The sequence below is a fragment of the Ranitomeya imitator genome, chromosome 5, assembly GCF_032444005.1.
Source record: "Ranitomeya imitator isolate aRanImi1 chromosome 5, aRanImi1.pri, whole genome shotgun sequence".
Taxonomy (NCBI): Eukaryota; Metazoa; Chordata; class Amphibia; order Anura; family Dendrobatidae; genus Ranitomeya; species Ranitomeya imitator.
Window position 1 is genome coordinate 165,952,702 of NC_091286.1, and position 24,237 is coordinate 165,976,938.

General features: G+C 42.7%; 1 protein-coding gene across 7 annotated transcripts in view; it reads left to right on the forward strand.

Moving 5' to 3' along the window:
- The window catches only part of FAM120B (family with sequence similarity 120 member B), a 408,137-nt gene that overhangs the window by 284,333 nt on the left and 99,567 nt on the right, over positions 1 to 24,237 (forward strand). For 4 of the 7 annotated variants that reach the window (XM_069769281.1, XM_069769285.1, XM_069769284.1 and 1 more), the window contains one exon: positions 12,506 to 14,829. The exons of the other annotated variants lie outside the window; for them this stretch is intronic. In XM_069769281.1, the coding sequence (XP_069625382.1) occupies positions 12,506 to 12,540 (35 nt within the window). In that variant the 3' untranslated portion in view covers positions 12,541 to 14,829. Of the gene's footprint in view, positions 1 to 12,505; positions 14,830 to 24,237 lie in introns of those variants that run through there. 7 annotated transcript variants of the gene reach the window in all.

Here is a 24,237-nt window from a genome sequence, read left to right on the forward strand (position 1 = left end):
CAGATGATGCACATTGGTTTATGACAATTTCTATACAGGAAAGAAATATATCTTGGTACCGTGTTAGGACTGAGGACTCTCAATTCTAAATATTTTTCTGACAATTTCTAAGAATTTATTTGGTATATTGTGAGGATTAAATGGGGTATTCCCATCTCCAAGATACTATTCCAATGTGTAGTAGGTGTAATAATAATAGTATTAGCAAATACCTCTGATTGGCAATGTCTCTATCCGCATGTGCAGGCATTGCAGGACCTTAGCTACCCATGGTTACGTCCACTAGCAACTAGCTAATTATCACGGCCCGATTCTAATGCATCGGGTATTCTAGAATATGTATGTATGTATGTACGTCGCGCTTAGCACAGCCACGTAGTATATAGCACAGCCAGCCACGTAATATATAGCACAGCCACGTAGTATATAGCAAAGCCACATAGTATATAACAAAGGCAGCCACGTAGTATATAGCTGTTGTGAATTCAGCTTTTGGGCTTCCTCCGGTGGTTGTAGAGGGTAATGCAGTTGTGCCTGGACTGCAAGAGTGGACAGGTGTATCTACTAATTGCAAAACTGACTGGGGTATATAGCTTTGCAGGATCCTTTAGTCAGTGCCAGTTGTCCATTGTTCTTGAAGGATTCACTTCCCTGCTGGTCTCTCCAGTTTGCTGTGCTTTTCTACAACCTTATAGTTCTGTGCATTTTCATGTTTTTGTCTTGTCCAGCTTAGTCTGTGAAGGATTTTTTGCAGCCTAGCTATTTCTCTGGAGATGCAGATATACCCCCCATGTCTTTAGTCAGATGTGGTGATCCGTATTTTCTGCGGTGGATATTTTCTAGTGTTTTATACTGACCGCATAGTACTCTGTTCTGTTCTTTCTTTTTAGCTAGTATGGCCTCCTATGCTAAAATCTGATTTCATATCTGCGTATGTTATTTCCCTCTCCTCTCACAGTCAATATTTGTGGGGGGCTATCTATCCTTTGGGGATTTTCTCTGAGGCAAGATAGGTTTCCTGTTTCTGTCTTTAGGGGTAGTTAGATCTTAGGCTGTGCCGAGGGGTCTAGGGAGTGTTAGGCACCCCCCACGGCTACTTCTAGTTGCGCTGCTAGGTTCAGGGTTTGCGGTCAGTACAGGGACCACCTTCTCCAGAGTCCGTCTCATGCTGCTCCTAGGCCACCAGATCATAACATATAGCACAGCCACGTAGTATATAGGACAGCCACGTAGTATATAGCAGCCACATAGTATATAGCAGCCACATAGTATATAGCACAGCTAACGTACCACAGACAGCCACGTAGTATATAGCGCAGCCACGTAGTATATAGCAGCTACGTAGTATATAGCAGCCAGGCAGTATATAACACAGCCCACGTAGTATATAACACAGCCCACGCAGTATATAACACTGCCCACGTAGTATATAGCAGCCAGGCAGTATATAGCACAACCCACGTAATATATAGCACAGCCCACGTAGTATATAACACAGCCCACGTAGTATATAACACAGGCCACGCAGTATATAACACAGCTCACGTAGTATATAGCAGTGTGGGCACCACATCCCTGTTAAAAAAAAAATTTAAAATAATTATATACTCACCCTCCGGCATCCAACAAAGCTGTCGCGATGCTGCCGCCAGCTTCCGTTTCCAGTGATGCATTGCAAAATTACCCAGATGACTTAGCGGTCTCGCGAGACCGCTAGGTCATCTGGGTAATTTCGCAATGCATCACTGGGAAAGGAAGCTGGTGGCAGCATCGCGCGCATCGGTGGACGTCGGAAGGTGAGAAAAGCACAATTTTTTCTTTTATTATTATTTTTAACATTATATCTTTTTACTATTGATGCTGCATAGGCAGCATCAATAGTAAAAAGTCTGTCCGGGATGAGGCGACACACTGGCACTGACAGGAGGGGAGTAGGGAGGGGGCACTGACTTGAGGAGAGTAGAGAGGGGCGAATTCGCGGTCAGACCAAGCCTGTCGCCGATTGTTCGCGGCTGGCAGCGACACGGGATTACAGACTGAGAGACAAACAGACGGAAGTACCCCTTAGACCAGGGGTGTCAAACTGCACTCCTCCAGGGCTGCAAACAGGAAATCTTGAAAACACGCATGGTGTGCGGCCCTCGAGGAATGCAGTTTGACACCCCTGCTTTAGACGATTATATAGATAGATCAGTGGTCGGAACCATGGATACTTAAGGTCCTACAATGCCTACACATGAGGAAAGAGACACAGCGAATCAGAAAGACTATACTACATTTCTAATTGAAGGTATTTGCTAAAATTATTATTATTATTACACCTACTACATATTGTGATAGGATCTTGTAGATGGGAATACCCCTTTAATCTTCAATACTTTATCCTTACATGTAAGATTATTTTTTCCATGTATATACTGAGGCTTTAAGTGTGGGGAAAGCTTGGTAATTTAAGTTTTGTATCAAGAATATGAGCCTGAATTAGAGATGTGAGAGGGATGTTGTTGTTGAGGTACAGTGGGTACGGAAAGTATTCAGACCACTTTAGATTTTTCACACTTTGTTTCATTGCAGCCATTTGGTAAATTCAAAAAAGTTCATTTTTTTCACATTAATGTACGCTCTGCACCTCATCTTGACTGAAAAAAACACAGAAATGTAGAAATTTTTGCAAATTTATTAAAGAAAAACTGAAATATCACATGGTCATAAGTATTCGGACCCTTTGCTCAGTATTAAGTCTTCTTGGGAATCGTGCAACAAGTTTTTCACACCTGGATTTGGGGATCCTCTGCCAATCTTCCTTGCAGATCCTCTCCAGTTACGTCAGGTTGGATGGTGAACGTTGGTGGACAGTAATTTTCAGTTCTCTCCAGAGATGCTTAATTGGGTTTAGGTCAGGGCTCTGGCTGGGCCAGTCAAGAATGGTCACTGAGTTCTGAAGCCACTCCTTTGTTATTTTAGCTGCGTACTTAGGGTTATTGTCTTGTTGGAAGGTGAACCTTCGACCAAGTGTGAGGCCCTGAGCACTATGGAAGAGGTTTTCATCCAGGATATCTCTGTACTTGACCGCATTCATGTTTCCTTCAGTGGCAACCAGTCATCCTGTCCCTGCAGCTGAAAATCACCCCATAGCATTCACTGTTGGGATTGTATTGGCAGGTGATGAACAGTGCCTGGTTTTCTCCACACATACGGAATAGAATTATCACCAAAAAGGTCTGTCTTCGTCTCATCAGACCAGAGAATCTTATTTCTCATAGTCTGGGAGTCATTCATGTGTTTTTTTTTTAGCAAACTCTATGTGGGCTTTCATATGTCTTGCACTGAGGAGAGGCTTCCGTCGGGCCACTCTGCCATAAATGCCCAACTGGTGGAGGGCTGCAGTGATAGTTGACTTTGTGGAACTTTCTCCCATCTCCCTACTGCATTTCTGGAGTTCAGCCACAGTGATCTTCTTTACCTCTCTCACCAAGGCTCTTCTCCCACGATTGCTCAGTTTGGCTGGACGGCCTGGTCTAGGAAGACTTCTGATGGTCCCAAACTTCTTCCATTTAATGATTATGGAGGCCACTCTGCTCTTAGAAACCTTGAGTACTGCAGAAATTCCTCTGTAACCTTGGCCAGATGTGTGCCTTGCCACAATTCTGTCTCTGAGCTCCTTGGCCAGTTCATTTGACCTCATGATTCTCATTTGGTCTGACATGCACTGTGAGCTGTGAGGTCTTACATAGACAGATGTGTGGCTTTCCAAATCAAGTCCTATCAGTTTAATTAAACACAGCTGGACTCCAATGAATGAGTAGAATCATCTCAAAGAGAAGAGGATCACATGGAAATGAAAATCATGTGACTTAAATAGGAGTGTCTGAGCAAAGGGTCTGAATACTTATGACCATGTGATATTTCAGTTTTTCTTTTTTAATAAATATGCAAAAAAATCTACATTTCTACTTTTTCAGTCAAGATGGGTTGCAGAGTGTACATTAATGAAAAAAAAAATGAAATAGTTTGAATTTACCAAATGGCAGCAATGAAACAAAGAGTGAAAAATTTAAAGGGGTCTGAATACTTTCTGTACCCACTGTATGTCTCTTTTTCTAACCAGCCTGACTTCCATGAAAAAACCATTTTTGTGTCTGGTTTATTAAATTAGTTTGTTGCCTGTTTCTGACAGAAGTTGGAATGTGACTGTGTCTCTTTATTGGAGTAATTACTCCTGCCTTCTTTCTAATATTCGAAGAATTAAAAATATGCAGGAAACTTTGTTTTCAAATTTGGGAGTTTTATTGCTTGATAATTTAGTTTCTTGGAATCCAACTATGGTACAGTTATATGTTGTTGCCTCTTTCTAGGCGTGAAATCTCTTTTGTGTTCTATTTAGTCCTCTAACATTTACTGAGAGGATATATAGGCTCATCTTTAAGCTTTTCGGGGACAGGAGTAATCACAACAGACAATATACTTAAAGATAGAATTTTTACACCAATAAATCACTACATGTATACTTTTTCTGAAATAACAGTTTTGTATTTTAACCTGTGGGAGGAAAAAAAGAAGAAATAATAAACAATACAACATTAAGAACATCTTATTGTAACGTACATTTGATCTAGGCCTAGTCCGCCTACAAGATTCCTGGGAGGTCTCCTGGTGTAGACTGTTCCTGGGAATGACCTCCATAGGGGTAAAGTTCTGGCAAACAGGGCCACGACATCCCAAACATTCTGTGGTTTAGGTAGAGAAGTAAAGTTACCTTAATTCAGGAGAAGACTTTTGTAGCAGAGTGTCCAGGATAATAAGGAATTTGTTTTTAGTCATTCTCTTCTGGTTGAATGCTGGAAGGAAAGCTTTATTTACTTTCATGCAGGACATGAGTTGGTCCTAGATATGGTAAAAATTAAGTCTTACTTTAACATCTCTTGTTAAATCTTTCGCCACAATGCCAGGCTCAGTTAATCTGTGAGCCCGGTCTGTTGTGCAGTACATGTCGTTGGTATCTAGCAGGGCTTTCTGTATCAGATTCTTGGTGAATTGAGGTAAGATAGATTCAGGCATGCCTCTGAGCTTCAAAATATTCCTCCTGCTCCTGTTCTATATCTCTGTGATTTTCGTTTTTAGTTTTGTGACTTCTTTTTGTGACTTCAGTTGATCAAACTTCTTGGTGAGATTTTTTTCTAGGGTATTGTTAAGTGCCACCATAATATCATTGATGCTTGTTGCATCCAGAGTGGAACCAGAGTTGTTGCGATCTGATTCGGAGTTCCGCTTTAAATGTGCTGGAATTGTTTCAGGAGAGACTGTAAGGTCCAGTCTGGGCCCTGTCTTCTTCATGTTCTGGGTCATTTATTGACTCATCCTTGTCAGTGAATATAACAGGAGAGTTTTGATCATGGCTCCTTTCATGCACTCACCGTCACTCACGCGAGTCTTTCTTTTAATGCTTTTACTTACAATTGGTGAGTCTGCCTCTTCATCGGTGGAGGATGGGGAAGTTTTCTGTGGATCTCTGCAGATTAGTCGCTGGCATAGATGGGGCATCTAGTGTTGCAAGCCGCAGGTAGGAAATGTGGTCTGTCAAAGACAGCCTACTAGAGGCTGAGGCTTTGTTGTGGCCTAGTTCTTTTTGCAGTGTTGTTGGCGGAGACCCAGAACCTTTATCCTTCTTCCTGGTTTTAATCATCCTGGTGCCTGGAGTGTTCTGGAGCAGGATGGGCTTGGGTGTGGGTGGAAGTTATGCTTGTTAGGACACTTTTAGTCTCTTTTTATGGGCTGAGCTTTGGAGCCTCAGCACAGTGCAAAACCATTCAGTAGCACGTCAAATTACGTCCCTCACAGAAAACAGTTTGGATTAGGTTATATTCATATCACATTGGAAAGGAGTCCAAAATGTCATACGTTGTCTCATTGAAGTTATCAGTGTTGTTGGGGAATATCTGAATGTCTCAGCCATGAGCGGCCAACAAAACCTGGTCTGAACATAGCCTTAGTTTCTCTTTACATTATCACGATTTGCCATTGGATCAAGGTTTTGGTATGACAACAAGAAAAGTTTAGTATTTTTAAGACTCCCAATAACAACCTGACTCCCATTTATAAAAGGAGCCTGTCATGTCAGAAAATGCTATTTATCTGCAGATGTAGGGACAATCTGCATGTGAATAGAATCAAAACCATGCCCGGCTGCTTTATTAGGGCAGCGGCTGCAGGGCGAAAATAAACTTCTGTCCTCCTTGTAGCTGTTCGCTTCCTGTCAGAGTGGCATGCAGGGAGCGGTTACAATCACCTCTCACTATACAGTGAGGGCTCTAAAATCAATCGCCAGCATTTTGATTGAACCTATCAAATGATCACCCTTATAAACCTAGCTTATTAAATAAATTACGTTTCAGCCTTTTGTCAGAGGTATGTGTCTGAAAGATTTCCTGACGCATAGCCTCAAATAGAAATCTCTGATGTATGCCACTAAAAAGAAAAGCTACAGTAGCCAATATCGCCATAGTCAACTCATTATAGGAAATGGTATAGCCAGTTTGATTGACTTAGCTGAGCAAACGCAGTGTAAATGTCGCCTTATATGACTGAAATGTGCCACTGGTTGTATTCTTTTACTTCTGCTCTGATTAATACAGAATCATCATAAGCACAGAGACAAACAGATAAGAGAGCAAATCCCTTCTCTTGAGAGGTATATCCCTAAGCTTTATAAAGATATCAGCCCAATCAGTTATTTGGGGATTTGCCTAAATTCCTGCAATACTTTTCCTGTCTTGTTAGGCTAGTTTCACATTTGCGTTTAAAATACATCCGCAGGTGGTGAAAAAAACGCATGTAAATGCATACAAACGCTGCGTTTTTTAGACCCATGCGTTTTCGTATGCGGTAAAAAACCCGCGTTTTTACGCATTTACATGCGTCTTTTCCTGCGTTTGCGTTTTTGATACACATGATGAGAAATTTCACAAGAGAAAAATCAAGATCCAGACACTGCCAATGGGACTACAGAGGGCGTGTGACATGACTCTGTGGACCAAAATATGGAAAAATTGTAGCTCTCAAAATGTGGTAACGCAAAAAATATTTTTTGGAATAAAAAGCGTCTTTAGTGTGTGACAGCTGCCAATCATAAAAATCAACTAGAAAACCCACTATAAATAGAAATGGCTAGGGGTAGGGTTAGGGCTAGGGTTAGGGTTTGGATCCCTAGGGTTAGGGGTAGGGTTAGGGTTTGGATGGCTAGGGTTAGGGCTAGGGTTAGGGTTTGGATCCTTAGGGTTAGTGTTAGGGTTAGGGTTTGGATCCCTTTATCACCAGAATCCCAAAATAACAGTGGGAGAAAAAAAAAAGCACTGGAACCGCCAGGAAAAACCTCAGAGCACTAGAAGAAGGGGTTACCCAAGTGGTGACCAGAGCGGAGTCCGTGGGCAGCCAGGCAAGCAAGCAAGTAGGACAGGGACCAGAGCAGCCCCACGCGTATCGCCCTTCAAGAGACGGCTTCGTCAGGGGAAGTACTTCCCCTGACGAAGCCCTCTCTTGAAGGGCGATACGCGTGGGGCTGCTCTGGTCCCTGTCCTACAAGCTTGCTTGCCTGGCTGCCCACGGACTCCGCTCTGGTCACCACTTGGGTAACCCCTTCTTCTAGTGCTCTGAGGTTTTTCCTGGCGGTTCCAGTGCTTTTTTTTTTTTTCCTCCCACTGCTATTTTGGGATCCTGTTGCCTTACTGGCTTAGGGTAGATATTTTTGTCCCATGAGCCGTTCGGGCTAAATGCACTATTTGGGTGTTTACTGGCCACTTAGGATTTTGTATACATCCGCCTGGGTTGGTTAGTTTATCCTGTGAGCTGGCCACGTATGGTCTGCATCTAGTCCTAGGGTACAGGCAGGCTTATAGCATTGGTTATCAGTATGCTTATTATGGGTTATATATATTATTGTACTCTGTATTTACTGAGTGTTATGGACAGGGCCTTGCCTTTCTGTTTTTAAGTATGTTTTATTATGTTGTGTGTCAATAAAATCTTGTGTTTTTTCCTACATTATGTTTTCATTTTTTATACGTGGTGTGCATAACTGGAGTGATACTTTTCTTTCTGCTGGTTATATTTGGTAGTATATAGCACAGGCACGGAGTATATAGCACAGCCACGTAGTATATAACAGTCCATGGAGTATATAGCACAGCCACGTAGTATATAGCACAGCCCACGGAGTATATAGCACAGCCACATAGTATATAGCACAGCCCACGGAGTGTATAACAGCCCACATATCATATAACACAGCCACGTAATATATAACACAGGCCACGTAGTGTATAACACAGCCCACGTAGTGTATAACACAGCCCACGTAGTGTATAGCGCAGCCCTCTTAGTGTATAGCACAGCCACGTAGTATATTGCACAGCCCACGTAGTATGTTGCCCATCCCACGTAGTATATTGTCCAGCCCACGTAGTATATTGCACAGCCCACTTAGTATATTGCACAGCCACATAGTATATTCCACAGCCCACGTAGTATATAGCAATGTGGGCATCATATCCCTGTTAAAAAAAGAATTAAAATAATAAATAGTTATATACTCACCTTCCGTTGGCCCCCGGATCGAAGCGGTTACCGACGCTCCTCGCGCACTCTGGTCTGAATAGTGCTTTGCGGTCTCGCGAGATGATAGATCCGAGGGGCCGACGGACGGTGAGTATATAACGATTTTTTATTTTTTTAATTATTTTTAACATTATATCTTTTTACTATTGATGCTGCATAGGCAGCATGAATAGTAAAAAGTTGGTCACACAGGGTTAATAGCAGCGTTAATGGAGTGCGTTACACGGTCCATTAGCGCTGCCATTAACCCTGAGTGAGCGCTGCCTGGAGGGGAGTACGGAGCGGGCACTGACTGCGGGCAGTAATGAGCGGCCATTTTGCCGCCGGACTGTACCCGTCGCTGACTGGTCATGGCTGTTTTGCCACGACCAATCAGGGACTTGGATTTCCATGACAAACAGGCCGCGACCAATGAATATCCGTGACAGACAGAAAGACGGAAGTGACCCTTAGACAATTATATAGTGTATATATATATATATACTGTATATATATATATTTTATATTTCATACAGATCTAGACAGCTTAAAAGCCAGTAATTCAATTGCCGGCTTTTGCCATCTCCTTATCAAACCCAACAGGATATGATACATTTCATATCCCTTATTTTTTTACATATTACTCACTACTAATGTTAGAAGTGTCTGTGTGCAAAATTTGGTGGCTGTAGGTGTTAAAATAAAGAGTTAAATCACGGAACAAACTGGCGTGGCCTCAGGCGCAATTTTCTCTGGCAAAGTGGGAAAGCCAGTGACTGAGGGCAGATATTAATAACCTAGAGAGGGACCATGGTTACTGCCCCCCCACCTGGCTAAAAAACATCTGCCCTCAGCCACCCCCAGAAAAGGCACATCTGTAAGATGCGCCTATTCTGGCACTTAGCCTCTCTCTTCCCACTCGCATTACTGGCTTTTAAGCTATCTAATGCTGTATGAAATATAAATATATATCTACCATATAATTGTCTAAGGGTCACTTCCGTCTTTCTGTCTGTCCTTCTGTCTCTCTTTCACAGAAATCCCAAGTCGCTGATTGGTCGCGGCAAAAAGGCAACGACCAATCAGCGTCGGGCACAGTCCAGCGGCAAAGTGGCCGCTCCTTACTCCCCGCAGTCAGCGCTCACAATGGGTTAACGGACCGTGTTATGCCGCGGTGTAACGCATTCCGTTAACGCCGCTATTAACCCTGTGTGACCAACTTTTTACTATTGATGCTGCCCATGCAGCATCAATAGTAAAAAGATCTAATGTTAGAAATAGTAAAAAAAAAAAAAAAAATCATTATATACTCATCTTCCGTTGGCCCCCCGGATCCAGCCGAGGCCTTTCCCGCTCCTCGCGATGCTCCGGTGACCGGTCCATGCATTGCGGTCTTGCGAGATGATGACGTAGCGGTCTTACGAGACCACACGTCATCATCTCGCGAGACCGCAATGCACTCTTGGGACTGGAGCGTCGCGAGGACCATCGGTAAACGCCTCGGCTGGATCGGGGGGGCCGACGGAGGCTGAGTATATAACTATTTTTTATTTTAATCATTTTTTTTAACAGGGATATGGTTCCCACATTGCTATATACTACGTGGGCTGTGTTATATACTACATCTCTATGCTATATACTATGTGGGCTGTGCTATATACTACATGGCTTTGGTATACATTACGTGGCTGGGAAATATACTACATCGCTGTGCTCTATACTACGTGGCCTGTGTTATATACTGCATGGGCTGTGTTATATACTACGTATCTTTTCTATATATTACGTGGCTGTGCTATATACTACGTGGCTGTGCAATATATTATGTGGCTGTGCAATATACTACGTGAATGTGCAATATATTATGTGGCTGTGCTATATACTACGTGGCTGGGCAATATACTACTTGGCTGGGCAATATACTACGTGGCTGGGCAATATACTACGTGTCTGTGCTATATACTACGTGTCTGCTATATACTACGTGGCTGGGCAATATACTACGTGTCTGCTATATACTACGTGGCTGGGCAATATACTACGTGTCTGTGCTATACACTACGTGTCTGTGCTTTATACTACGTGTCTGTGCTATACACTTCGTCTCTGTGCTATATACTATGTGGCAATATTCTCATGGCTGGGCAATATAGTACGTGGCTGGGCAATATACTACGTGGCTGCGCAAGATACTACGTGGCTGGGCAATATACTACGTGTCTGTGCAATATATCACGTGGCTGGGCAATATACTACGTGGCTGGGCAATGTACTATGGGCTGTGCAATATACTACGTGAATGTGCAATATATTATGTGGCTGTGCTATATACTACGTGGCTGGGCAATATACTACTTGGCTGGGCAATATACTACGTGTCTGTGCTATATACTACGTGGCTGGGCAATATACTACGTGTCTGTGCTATATACTACGTGTCTGTGCTATATACTACGTGTCTGCTATATACTATGTGGCTGGGCAATATACTACGTGTCTGTGCAATATACTACGTGGCTGTGCTATACACTAAGTGGGCTGTGCTATACATTACGTGTGCTGTGTTATACACTACGTGGGCTGTGTTATACACTATGTGGGCTGTGCTATATACTACGTGGCTGTGCTGTATACTACGTGGCTGGGCAATATACTACGTGGCTGGGCAATATACTACGTGGCTGGGCAATATACTACGTGTCTGCTATATACTACGTGGCTGGGCAATATACTACGTGTCTGTGCTATATACTACGTGGCTGGGCAATATACTATGTGTCTGGGCAATATACTATGTGGCTGTGCAATATACTATGTGGCTGTGCAATATACTATGTGGCTGGGCAATATACTATGTGGCTGGGCAATATACTACGTGGCTGGGCAATATACTACGTGGCTGGGCAATATACTACGTGGGCTGAGCAATATACTACATGGGCTGTGTTATACGCTACTTGGCTGTGCTATGTTTCTCTGCTGTATCTGTGCATCATGAATCGTGGTATGTGTTAAAGAGGGGGGGCCCACTGAGACTTTTGCCTGGGGCCCTCAAAAACCTGGAGCCGGCCCTGGCTTCACTGATTGGTCACGCCCGGCCGCGAACAATCAGCGACGGGCAGTCCGCCCGTGAATTGGCACGGAATTTGAACCACGCTTCGCTATTTGGTCGTGGCCGGCCGGCTGAATCCTGTGTATAAATTGTGTATATATGTTTTCACGAACATTTGAGCCCATGGATCCATTCTATGTCCATTTTGCAAGCCGACGAGAAAATCTCGCCGTACAGATGCCATACGGATGACACACAGATAATTTTTAGAGAAAAAAAAATCGCATCCTCGCGTTGAATACGGATCACTGTTCAGGAACTTTTCTGTGTATTACGCCTGTAAAAAACGGACCGTATTTTCCTAAGCTAAGTGTGACGCCGGCCTGTGTGTTAGTTATACATATAGTTCACAAATTAAAAGCCTAATTTGATATCCGCATATCCATGATAACCCATTCAATATACAATACTTGCATGATGAGTTTATATCAGAATCATACTGTGGCTTAAACTTTTTTTGTGATTTGTTCCACTATTGCATTTTATCTGCATTTTACAGAAAATGGTTCTTAAAAAATCTACAGCTCATCCTTCAAAAAGAAACTCAAGGCTTCACATGACTGTATCCATGGAAAAAATAAAAAAGTTATTTCCAATCAAGTGTAAACACAAAAGTGTGCCACTAATCAGGGGTTAATGCAAGAAAAGGACCAAAATAATGCACCAGCTCTTTTAAATGTCTACCAAAAATGACAATTTCAGCTGTGTTATTTTGTTTTCTTTTTTCTATTTTTGTGTTTATTTAACCCTTAGAATATTGCAAAATATATACTAATATTGATTTTTTCCTGTTACTTCCATTAGGACAAAGATTGTGGCAACCACGTCAGAGAAGATGACACCAAGTTTCCAATCTGTCATTGAAAAGCTTATAACCAATAGTAATCCTTATGTAAAATTTATTATTCCTTCAAACCTGCATGTCATATAACCATAGCAACATAGGAGCAACATGATAAATAATAGTAAAATATACATATTACATATGCTGATAAAAGTTAATATACATAAATACAGTGAAAAAAACAACAGGAATGGTATACTCCCTGTCATAGATGGAACATGCAAACAATGACAAATACTAAGTGATCAGAGCATTATATCCTACTAAAATAAATGATCAAATAGCACTATGAACCTCGACGCACGTTTCACCGTGTCTGCAGTTTCGTCAGGAGCAAGTGGAAGTATCTCTGTATATGCTCATTGGGGGGTTTTTCTGCTTGTTCCTGTTACATGAAATGATTGTTAAAAAAAATGCAAGAATTAAAGTGTATCTGACAGTTTACCTAAAAGTATGGTCTTGCTTCCCTTAAAGGGAAACGGTCACCAGGTTAGGCCGATAGGAGATTACTCACCTGCGGGGTGGTCCGGTCTGAGGAGTGTCACTCTTCTTGGTCCGGCGCCTCCCATCTTCTTGCGATGCCACTCTCCTGCTTGCTTTGTATGGATGGTGCATCTCCTTGGCACCATGTCCCTGTTGAGGGTAGAGCAAAGTGCTGCAGGCGCTGGGAAAGGTCAAAGATCCCCGGCGCATGTGCACTGCAGTACTTTGTTCTGTCCTCAACAGGGCACAGAAGTACACCTGTGTAGGAGCGCTGTGCCGAGGAGACTGTGTGGATGACGAAGGGACCAAGACCAGCGACACCCCTCGGACAGAACCACCCCACAAGTGAGCATAATAAAAAGTTATTTTTCTTCTCTTTCAGGTCGGATTGGGGGAAGATATATAGCATTATAGAATGCTGTAGATAAGCCCTGATAAGCAGTGGCCGTATCTTATATCGGCCAAAACTGCTGACAGGATCCCTTTAAGCCCCATAATAAATTATGAATGCTTTTGGTGCATAGCAGACTAATCTGTTCATGATTTCCCTCCATCACGATTTTGCCAGCACTATAGGTCCTGGAACTGTCCTTCACTTACTTTCCTTCACTTACCAGAATACATTGTGCCTGCCTGGCATTGTCTAGTGGCTTACTTGCCCTGAAGAAGAAGGCGTACTTCCCTAATATTCCACTATGTAGCTTGTCAGACAGGAGAGTAGGAGGGCGAGTGAGAGCCGGCTCCACTTCCTGTAACCCGCTTCAGCATCTCTGTGGATTGCACTTGATCATAGGCTGTGAACCACAAGTGAGACATCTGGTGGCTGACACATTGACGTTACACCCAAGGGTTTCTTGGCAAACTGCTAGATCTAATCAAAGTACTTCATAAAGCAAAACAATGTTATCAAGAAGTTCCATTCAAAATGTGTTTAAAATAGAATTTAAATTATAGACCTCAACCTGAAACGTCTATTTGAAAAGTATGATAAATGCTATGTAAGTTATATTACCCTTATAATTAATGCATGACAGTGAACAATAGACTGCAAACGTGACAAAACACATACTGAGATCCCCTAAGTGGACATTGTGAGGGAAATAGACTGTATGTACTTTATAAGGCAGTGAGTAATAGATCCTACTTGTGTGATGAAATATAGTAAAATACCTTATGATATTTACATTACAGTCTTTGTAATATAGAATATAATATACAATTTAAAAAATTATTAAAGGGAACTTGTCACTAGGGTTTTTGTCACCTAATCTGAGAGTATCATGATATAGAGACAGAGAGCGTGATTCCACAGATTTGTCACTTACTGGGCTGCTTGCTGTAGTTTTGATAAAATCACTGTTTTATCAGCAAGAGTTTATCACTAAAGAACTGGTACACCTGCTGCCATGTAGTCCACCATATTCATGATCTCATCCCCATATAACCCAGGCTCCACCAATGATTTAGAGCTTTCTGCCTATGCATAGTGTATACAGAAAGCTGTAAATTATTGGTGTCGCAGGGTTATATATCGCTCAGAATTTAGAGAACTGGTAGATCAGCAGATAAAATTGAGATTTTATAAAAACTACAGTTATGTTATTTACACCATTCATGAACTATTTTTTCAGTGTTAGGCTATGTGCACACGTTGCGGATTTGCCTGTGGCAGAAAGCGCAGTTGAAAATCCGCATTTTTTGCCTTTTTTGATGGGGATTTTCATGCGGATTTGTATGCGATTTTGTAAGCTAAATAAAGATCTATTATTTAGCACAAAAAAAATAAAGAATTGTGATGTAATTTCCTTGTCCAACCTCTTCTTTTACATACTTAATTGAAGAATAATGTTTACACACACAGATAGATAATACCAAGCCCGATGTTTAGTAATGAACATAATAAAATGGTACATAAACAGTTAAATAAAGACACACCGACACACACACACACACAAAATCTGCTTAGCACGGGGTCACAATTGCGAGAAACTTGCACGAGCCTTGCACCTCAATACCCGGCACTGCCGCCGGCACTCGGACCGGAGCATTCAGCTGTATAGAAATACATGCAGCTGCATACTCTGGTCCCAAGTGCCGGCGGCAGTGCCGGGTATTGAGGTGCAAGTGTGACCCCAGCCTTAAACGCAATATCTGTTTAATAAAAAAAGATGGCGTGGGCTCCCATGCAATTTTTCAAACCAGAGAGGGAAAGCCAGCAACTGGGGGCAGATGCTTATAGCCTGAGAAGGGGGTAATACCCATGGAGCTTCCCAGGCTAATAATATCAGCTCACAGGTGTATATTTAGCCTTTACTGGCTATTAAAATAGGGGGGCCCTAAAAAAAAATGAGTTGGGATCCCCTTATAATTAATTACCAGAAAAGGCTATGCAGAAAGCTGTGGGCTGATATTAATAGCCTAGGAAGGGACCATAGTTTCCCCCCCCCCCCCCCCCCGGCTACAAACACCAGCTCTCAACCGCCCCAGAAATGGCACATTTCTAAGATGCACCAATTCCGGCACTTAGCCTCTCTCTTCCCACTTTCCCTGTGGCAGTGGCAAGTGGGGTAATAGTTGTGGGGTCGATGTCACCCTTGTATTGTAGGGTGACATTAATCCTGGCTTAGTAATGGGCATCGGGGTCTAGGTGTTTGGTGAGTATGTACTGTATGTTGTATGTATTTGTTTGGTTTTTACAATTGAATACAGGCATCGTCTGATGGGACTACTACTGTCCCAACATTGGCTAATGCTGTCACTGTTCTATGTGACAGCAGACATAGTCGGATGGGACTAGTAGTCCCATTGGATGATGCCTGCCTACACACAGACACCCGTGCGCACACCCGCAGACACATGCTCACGCAGATACCCGCACACAGACACACACCTTCTCCACACACACACTCTTCCTCCTCCCTATCTGCAGCGTTTTTTGCACGCAACTCCGCAGCAAAACCGCAAATCGTTTTACACCTGCGGTTTTGCTGCGGATTTGACTGACTCACTGGAAGTCAATGGGTGCACAAATGCTGCAGATCCGCAAAAAGAATTGACATGCTGCGGAAAATAAAACGCTGCAAATCCGCACAGATTTTACCACAGCATGTGCACAACAATTCTAGATTTCCCTTGACTATCACTGGTAGTGCACTACACTGCAGATTCAATGCAATTCAGTGCGTCCAAAAACCCTGTGGATCTGCATCAAAATCCGCAACGTCTGCACATAGCCTAAGAGGCTGCATTATTCTGGCCATTACCATTAGGCCGGTTTCACACGTCAGTGGCTCCGGTACGTGAGGTGACAGTTTCCTCACGTACCGGAGCCACTGACACACGTAGACACATTAAAATCAATACATCTGTTCAGATGTCATTGATTTTTTGCGGACCGTGTCTCCGTGTGCCAAACACGAAGACATGTCAGTGTTTGTGGGAGCGCACGTATTACACGGACCCATTAAAGTCAATGGGTCCATGTAAAACACGTACCGCACACGGACGTTGTCCGTGTGCAGTCCGTGTGCCGTGCAGGAGACAGCGCTACATTAAGCGCTGTCCCCCCCACTGGTGCTGAAGCCGCGATTCATATCTTCCCTGCAGCAGCGTTTGCTGTAGAGAAGATATGAATAATTGTGTTTAAAATAAAGATCTATGTGGATCCGCCTTGATGTGTGAAATTAAAACATTTCTTTTAATTATCTTGATTAAAGTAATTAAAACAAATCCATGGTGATAAAAAAGAGGTGCAATAGGGGCAGTAAACCATGGGGAGAGGGAAAAATTAACAAGGATACAGGTCTACTCATTTTGAGCTCAGAGCTCTTAGTCCTGACTAAGCTCAGATCTAGATTTTAACAGCTCATTTACATATAAAATAACGTGGATTTCTCAGGAATAAGACGTCGGAGTACAGATATCAATGTATCACTTTATTTAGCTTCCTGTGACCTACATGCCCATACACTGTAGACGCCTTGGAAGGGTTGATCTTACTGATAGATTCCCTGATAGATTCCCTTTAACTAATCATTTGATTGGTCCTCCCTCTTTTTCTTCACTGTATTTTTTCATGTAGATATCTCTTTTTAAACATTTAATTGCTATGATCGGTCTCTTTCTCTTCCGTTTGTTAATCTGCAGGGAGATCAGCTGTCGGTAAAGGAGAGAGCAATAGAGCAGGGACCTAGTGACAGCCCTCAAAATGAAAATAAATATTTTGGCTGTAACAACACAGAACAACTGTTCAGCGTAAATAAGAGAATCCAATTTCATATACATTTACCCAGCACTTCACCCCAAAAAAAGAAAACACCTTTGTATTAGTTCTCGCCATATGTCACAGTGCCTAGCACAAACATATAGCTGGAGAGGGGTGAAAATTGGCTCCTTCTCATTTGCCCACTAACCTGCAAAAATATTTTGAAGCCAGGAGTAAGTAGAGTGCAGCTTATATTGGTGGATGGATTTAGCCATGCTAGCACATAACAACTGGGTTGCATAAATGTGCCAGAAGGTCAAGAAGTCGTCTTGTACAAAGAGATTATTAATGATGATAAACATTATTATACAATTATAAAAGGTACCATACTGTGGCCAAGAAAGGAAAAAGGCAATCGGCATATCCAAAGAATAGAAATTTTATTACATAAGTATGAAACAAAAAATCCACATGCTGGTGATAGAAAAACACTGATGCACTTCTAACGCTGTGTGACTCCCTTCATATTGTATTGAGATGTATTTTAATTATAATTGTAAACTTTCTTTAGAAATAGACATTCAATGTGGCAGAAAATTGTGTGATGTGTTGTATACATTTATAAATGTCCATGCACTCGCTGCAGAAACAAGCCATTTATGTGTGGGACTAATTTTCAGTTTAAAGAATTATCTAGGATTGTGCAGACATATCCTTAGGTTGCCTTTACAGACTAAGGGCCCCATACACTTTAGGTGGCTGCCAGCGGAATGATGGCCTTCTCTGCGTCTCTCCCATGCACATGAGCACTCAGTTGGCGAAATCTGACAAGTGCGATCGACATCTTACCCAAAAATAGCTAGACTGGCGCCCCTATACACATTAGTGTGCCAGCCTCACCCATTAATACCCACAAGTGTGGACGACATTTAGCTAATGTGTATGGGGGACTTCAGATAATGCCGGCAATTATACACTGCTGATCTAATTTGTGTTTGGCAAGTCCTCAGTGGGCACCCAAACTGTAAGGCTGGTGTAATTACTAGGCTATGTAGTGATTGCAGTTACACAGAGAAATGTGCAGATCTCACTTCTGAGAATGGTGGCTAACCTGAAGATCTACCTGGACCCATGGAAGCTTCGGTGGGACACGCAACGGCCGTCATCCTTGAAGTGACTCGCTCCCTTGCATCCATGTTTTAATCTTTTCAAATAAAGAACCATTTTTTATCAGACACCAAGTGCCACTCGTTCACCTACTTACATGGATTGCATTAGACGCTGTTTGTCTTCGGTGAAGCTATTCCTGAAGCTGATCGGCTTCGATCAATCCTGTGGCTTGCAATAAAATACGCTTGTTTGAGTGGTGCCTTTGATTTTCTTTCTTTTGCTAACCTGAAGATCTACTTTGGCATGTAAAGTGGTTATGTCTGTTGAACACATTTATAAAGGCACATGTAGGCTGATTATACTGTATATTATTGTAGGTTGAGTATACTGTGTATTATTGCAGGCTGAGTATACTGTGTATTATTGTAGGCCAAGTATACTGTGTATTGCAGGCCGAGTATACCATGTATTATTGTAGGCCAAGCATGCCGTGTGTTATTGTAAGCTGAGCATGCCGTGTGTTATTGTAGGCCGAGCATGCCGCGTGTTATTGTTGGCCGAGCATGCCGCGTGTTATTGTAGGCCGAGCATGCCGCGTGTTATTGTAGGTCGAGCATGCCGTGTGTTATTGTAGGTCGAGCATGCCGTGTGTTATTGTAGGTCGAGCATGCCGTGTGTTATTGTAGGTCGAGCATGCCGTGTGTTATTGTAGGTCGGGCATGCCGCGTGTTATTGTAGGCCGAGCATGCCGCGTGTTATTGTAGGTCGAGCATGCCGTGTGTTATTGTAGGCCGAGCATGCCGTTTGTTATTGTAGTGACTGAGAGACCGAGGTGCTGGGTGCCCTGTGTCTGACAGAGTGAGGTGCTGTGCGCTCTGTGACAGTACTGTGCACGTGCAGAGCAAAGAAGGCTGGGTACCGGGCATATACCTGCGGCCTTCCTTGCCAGTGAACACTGATGGATCTCTTTACTTGGCGCATTCATGTTTCCTTCAATGGCAACCAGTCGTGCTGTCCCTGCAGCGGAAAAACACTCCCATAGCATGATGCTGCCACCACCATGTTCACTGTTGGGATTGTATTGGGCAGACGATGAGCAGTGCCTGGTTTTCTCCACACATACCTCTAAGGCTGCTTTCACAAATCAGTTTTTTGCCATCAGTCACAATCCAGCGAATGTTGAAAAAAACGGATCCATCGCAGATTGTGAAAAACTGATGCGATGGATCCGTTTTTTTACAGGATCCGACTAGCTGATCCAGCTAATTGGATCCTAAAAAAATTGAAGCATGCTCAGTTTAAAAAAAAACGTCATTTGACGGATCCGGCGCCATAGGCTTCCATTCTAGAAAATGACGAACGTCGAAAGATCTGTCACTGTCCGTTTTTTCGACGGACACAAAAAACGTTACTATGTCCATTTTCTCCGGCTGCCAAATAAGCAATTTTCAACAGATCCTGTGAACAAGGGATGAAACATGAGGCCAACCGTCGCTAATACAAGTCTATGAGAAAAAAACAGACCGGTGGCAACATTCGCCGGATCCATTTTTTTCAACATTCACCGGATTGTGACTGATGGCAAAAACTGATGAGTGAAAGCAGCCTTAGAATTATCACCAAAAAGGTCTATATGCGGCTCATCAGACCAGAGAATCTTATTTCGTATAGTCTGGGAGTCCTTCATGTGTTTTTTAGCAAACTCTATGCGGGCTTTCATATGTCTTGCACTGATGAGAGGCTTCTGTTGGGCCACTCTGCCATAAAGGCCCGACTGGTGGCGGGCTGCAGTGATAGTTAACTTTGTAGAACTTTCTCCTATCTCCCTACTGCATCTCGAGCTTAGCCACAGTGATCTTGGGGTTCTTCTTTACCCCTCTCACCAAGGCTCTTCTCCCACGATTGCCAAGTTTGGCTGGATGGCCAAGTCTAGGAAGACTTCTGGTGGTCCCAAACTTCTTCCATTTAAGGATTATGGAGGCCAATGTGCTCTTAGTGACCTTGAGTACTGCAGAAATTCTGTTGTAATCTTGGCCAGATCTATGCCTTGCCACAATTCTGAGCTCCTTGGCCAGTTTCTTTGACCTCATGATTCTCATTTGGTCTGACATGCACCATGAGACGTGAGGTCTTATATAGACAGATGTGTGCCTTTCCAAATCAAGTCCTATCAGTTTAATTAAACACAGCTGGACTCCAATGAAGGAGTAGAACCATCTCAAGAGGATCACAAGAAAATGGACAGCATGTGACGTATGTGAAATATGAGTGTCTGAACAAAGGGTCTGAATACTTATGACCATGTGATATTTCCGTTTTTCTTTTTTAATAAATATGCAAACATTTCTACATTTCTGTTTTTTTTTCAGTCAAGATGGGGTGCAGAGCGTACATTAATGAGAGAAAAATGATTTTTTTTTTATTTTACCAAATGGCTGCAATGAAATAAAGAGTAGAAAATTTTAAGGGGTCTGAATACTTTTCGTACCCACTGTATATGCACCAATATACAGTATATATATTTGCAGCAATACAATTATTGTGGTCTAGGTGCATTACCTTACGTTTATCAACATGAAAATTCACCTATGATAGTGTTGGCCCCCTTAAAAATAGTCTGGGTGAAATGGTGGATGAGGATGAGGAAAAAGCCAATATGCTAAATGACTTTTTTTCATCAGTATTTACACAAGAAATTCCCATGGCAGACAAAATGACTAGTGATAAAAATTCCCCATTAAATGTCACCTGCTTAACCCAGCAGGAAGTGCGGCGGCGTCTAAAAATCACTAAAATTGACAGATCTCCGGGCCCGGATGGGATACACCCCCGAGTACTGCAGGAATTAAGTACAGTCATTGATAGACCATTATTTTTAATCTTTAAAGACTCCATAATAACAGGGTCTGTACCACAGGACTGGCGTATAGCAAATGTGGTGCCAATATTCAAAAAGGGAACAAAAACTGAACTCGGAATTTATAGGCCAGTAAGCTTAACCTCTACTGTGTGTAAAATCCTCGAGGGCATTCTAAGGGATGCTATACTGGAGTATCTGAAGAGGAATAACCTCATGACCCAGTATCAGCACGGGTTTACTAGGGACCGTTCATGTCAGACTAATTTGATCAGTTTCTATGAAGAGGTAAGTTCCGGACTGGACCATAGGAATCCAGTAGATGTAGTGTATATGGACTTTTCAAAAGCTTTTGATATGGTGCCACACAAAAGGTTGATACATAAAATGAGAATAATGGGGATAGGGGAAAATATGTGTAAGTGGGTTGAGAGCTGGCTCAGGGATAGGAAACAAAGGGTGGTTATTAATGGAGCACACTCGGACTGGGTAGCGGTTAGCAGTGGCGTACCACAGGGGTCAGTATTGGGCCCTCTTCTTTTTAACATTTATTAATGACCTTGTAGGGGGCATTCAGAGTAGAATTTCAATATTTGCAGATGACACTAAACTCTGCAGGGTAATCAATACAGGGGAGGACAATTTTATATTACAGGATGATTTATGTAAACTAGAAGCTTGGGCTGATAAATGGCAAATGAGCTTTAATGGGGATAAATGTAAGGTCATGCACTTGGGTAGAAGGAATAAGATGTATAATTATGTGCTTAATTCTAAAACTCTGGGCAAAACCGTCAATGAAAAAGACCTGGGTGTATGGGTGGATGACAAACTCATATTCAGTGGCCAGTGTCAGGCAGCTGCTACAAAGGCAAATAAAATAATGGGATGCATTAAAAGAGGCATAGATGCTCATGAGGAGAACATAATTTTACCTCTATACAAGTCACTAGTTCGACCACACTTAGAATACTGTGCACAGTTCTGGTCTCCGGTGTATAAGAAAGACATAGCTGAACTGGAGCGGGTGCAGAGAAGAGCGACCAAGGTTATTAGAGGACTGGGGGGTCTGCAATACCAAGATAGGTTATTACACTTGGGGCTATTTAGTTTGGAAAAACGAAGACTATGGGGTGATCTTATGTTAATGTATAAATATATGAGGGGACAGTACAAAGACCTTTCTGATGATCTTTTTAATCATAGACCTGAAACAGGGACAAGGGGGCATCCTCTACGTTTGGAGGAAAAAAGGTTTAAGCATAATAACAGACGCGGATTCTTTACTGTAAGAGCAGTGAGACTATGGAACTCTCTGCCGTATGATGTTGTAATAAGTGATTCATTACTTAAATTTAAGAGGGGACTGGATACATTTCTGGAAAAGTATAATGTTACAGGGTATATACACTAGATTCCTTGATAGGGTGTTGATCCAGGGAACTAGTTTGATTGCCGTATGTGGAGTCGGGAAGGAATTTTTTTCCCCAAGGTGGAGCTTACTCTTTGCCACATGGGGTTTTTTTGCCTTCCTCTGGATCAACATGTTAGGGCAAGTTAGGTTAGGCTATGGGTTGAACTAGATGGACTTAAAGTCTTCCTTCAACCTTAATAACTATGTAACCTGCCTTGTTATTGCCCATTATTGACTTTATCTGGGCTTTTTGTATTATTGTACCATCTAGTTCTGTTTTTTTCACCCAAAAAGTTTTGTCATTAGCATAAACTGATACTTTACTTTCACTACAATTCAAAAGGTTCTCCTGAATCAAGTTAGCAGCACTAAGATGTAACACTGAGCCCGCAATAGGCTCCCAAGATAGAAAAAAGGAGTCCATATTTGAGAAGGACTTTATAACACACATAGTGTTGCCACCAGACTTTGGACTGGCCTATCGCCCCACCTCACTTATCTAACTATCCCTGATTCACCCATACTACATTTTCTTAAAAAATCATGACCCTCGTCGCATCTGTCACACACCCTCTCTGCACATAATAACTCTGTGTGTCTGTATTGTACACATATTGGCTGGTGACTGGTTCATACCGTGCTCTCTATGGGCCTATATATAATATAATGCACTCCCCATAGGCCTCTATAAAGTATAATGCACTCCCCATAGACCTCCATATAGTATAATGCTCTCACCATAGGCCTCTATACAGTCTAATGCACTCCTCATAAAAAAAATTTAATACTTCTTGCCCTCACTGCTACGAGTGCCCACACATCTCAGCACAGCCGGCACCATGTAGTGAAATCACGCCCGCTGTCAGTGTCTGCGTCAATGATGTCAGACTTAGACCGGGTTCACATTAGCTTTCGGGGGCTTTACAGAGGGCTGCGCAGGTCGTCCGTTAAACCCCACCTACTTCTGCATGCATCTTGTTTACCTATCATTGAGTACGCAGGATGTGCGGATGCGTTGTTTTGATGCGCTCGCTGTCCGCACACAACGCAACTTGTTGCGTTCCCATGCAGTCGGTGGGAGCGTCAAAACAACGCATCCGCATGTCCTGCGTACCCAATGTTAAAGATAGGTACGCAGGACGTGTGCAGAAGTAGGCGGGGCTTAACGGAGGACGTACGCAGCCCTCCGTAAAGCCCCCGAACACTAATGTGAACTTAGTTTTAGAGGTGGAATGATGGGAGTAGGAGCGTGACGCTTCCTCCCTCATCATTGCTTTCAACTGTACTTGTGATGACAGCTCCCATGGCTAACAGGCCCCCATTGTGGCAAGGCGAATGAGCTCACTCTGATAGTTACGAGTTGAGTAACTCCAGGTGGGCCCCTCAGGGCCCATTGGCGACCACCCCCTCTAAGCCCTACTGCTAGGTGGAGAAGATGCTGAAAACATGTTTTTGCATACAGTTTTGATGCGTTTTTTCTCATTCATTACAATGAGTGAAAAACGTTGCATAAATGCTGAAGGAACTGAAATGCTGCACATTTGAAACTGCTTCAAAACTGCATGGAAAAAAGAAGCAATATGTGCATGGAGTTCTCAAAAATCTCATTCACTTTTATGGTACA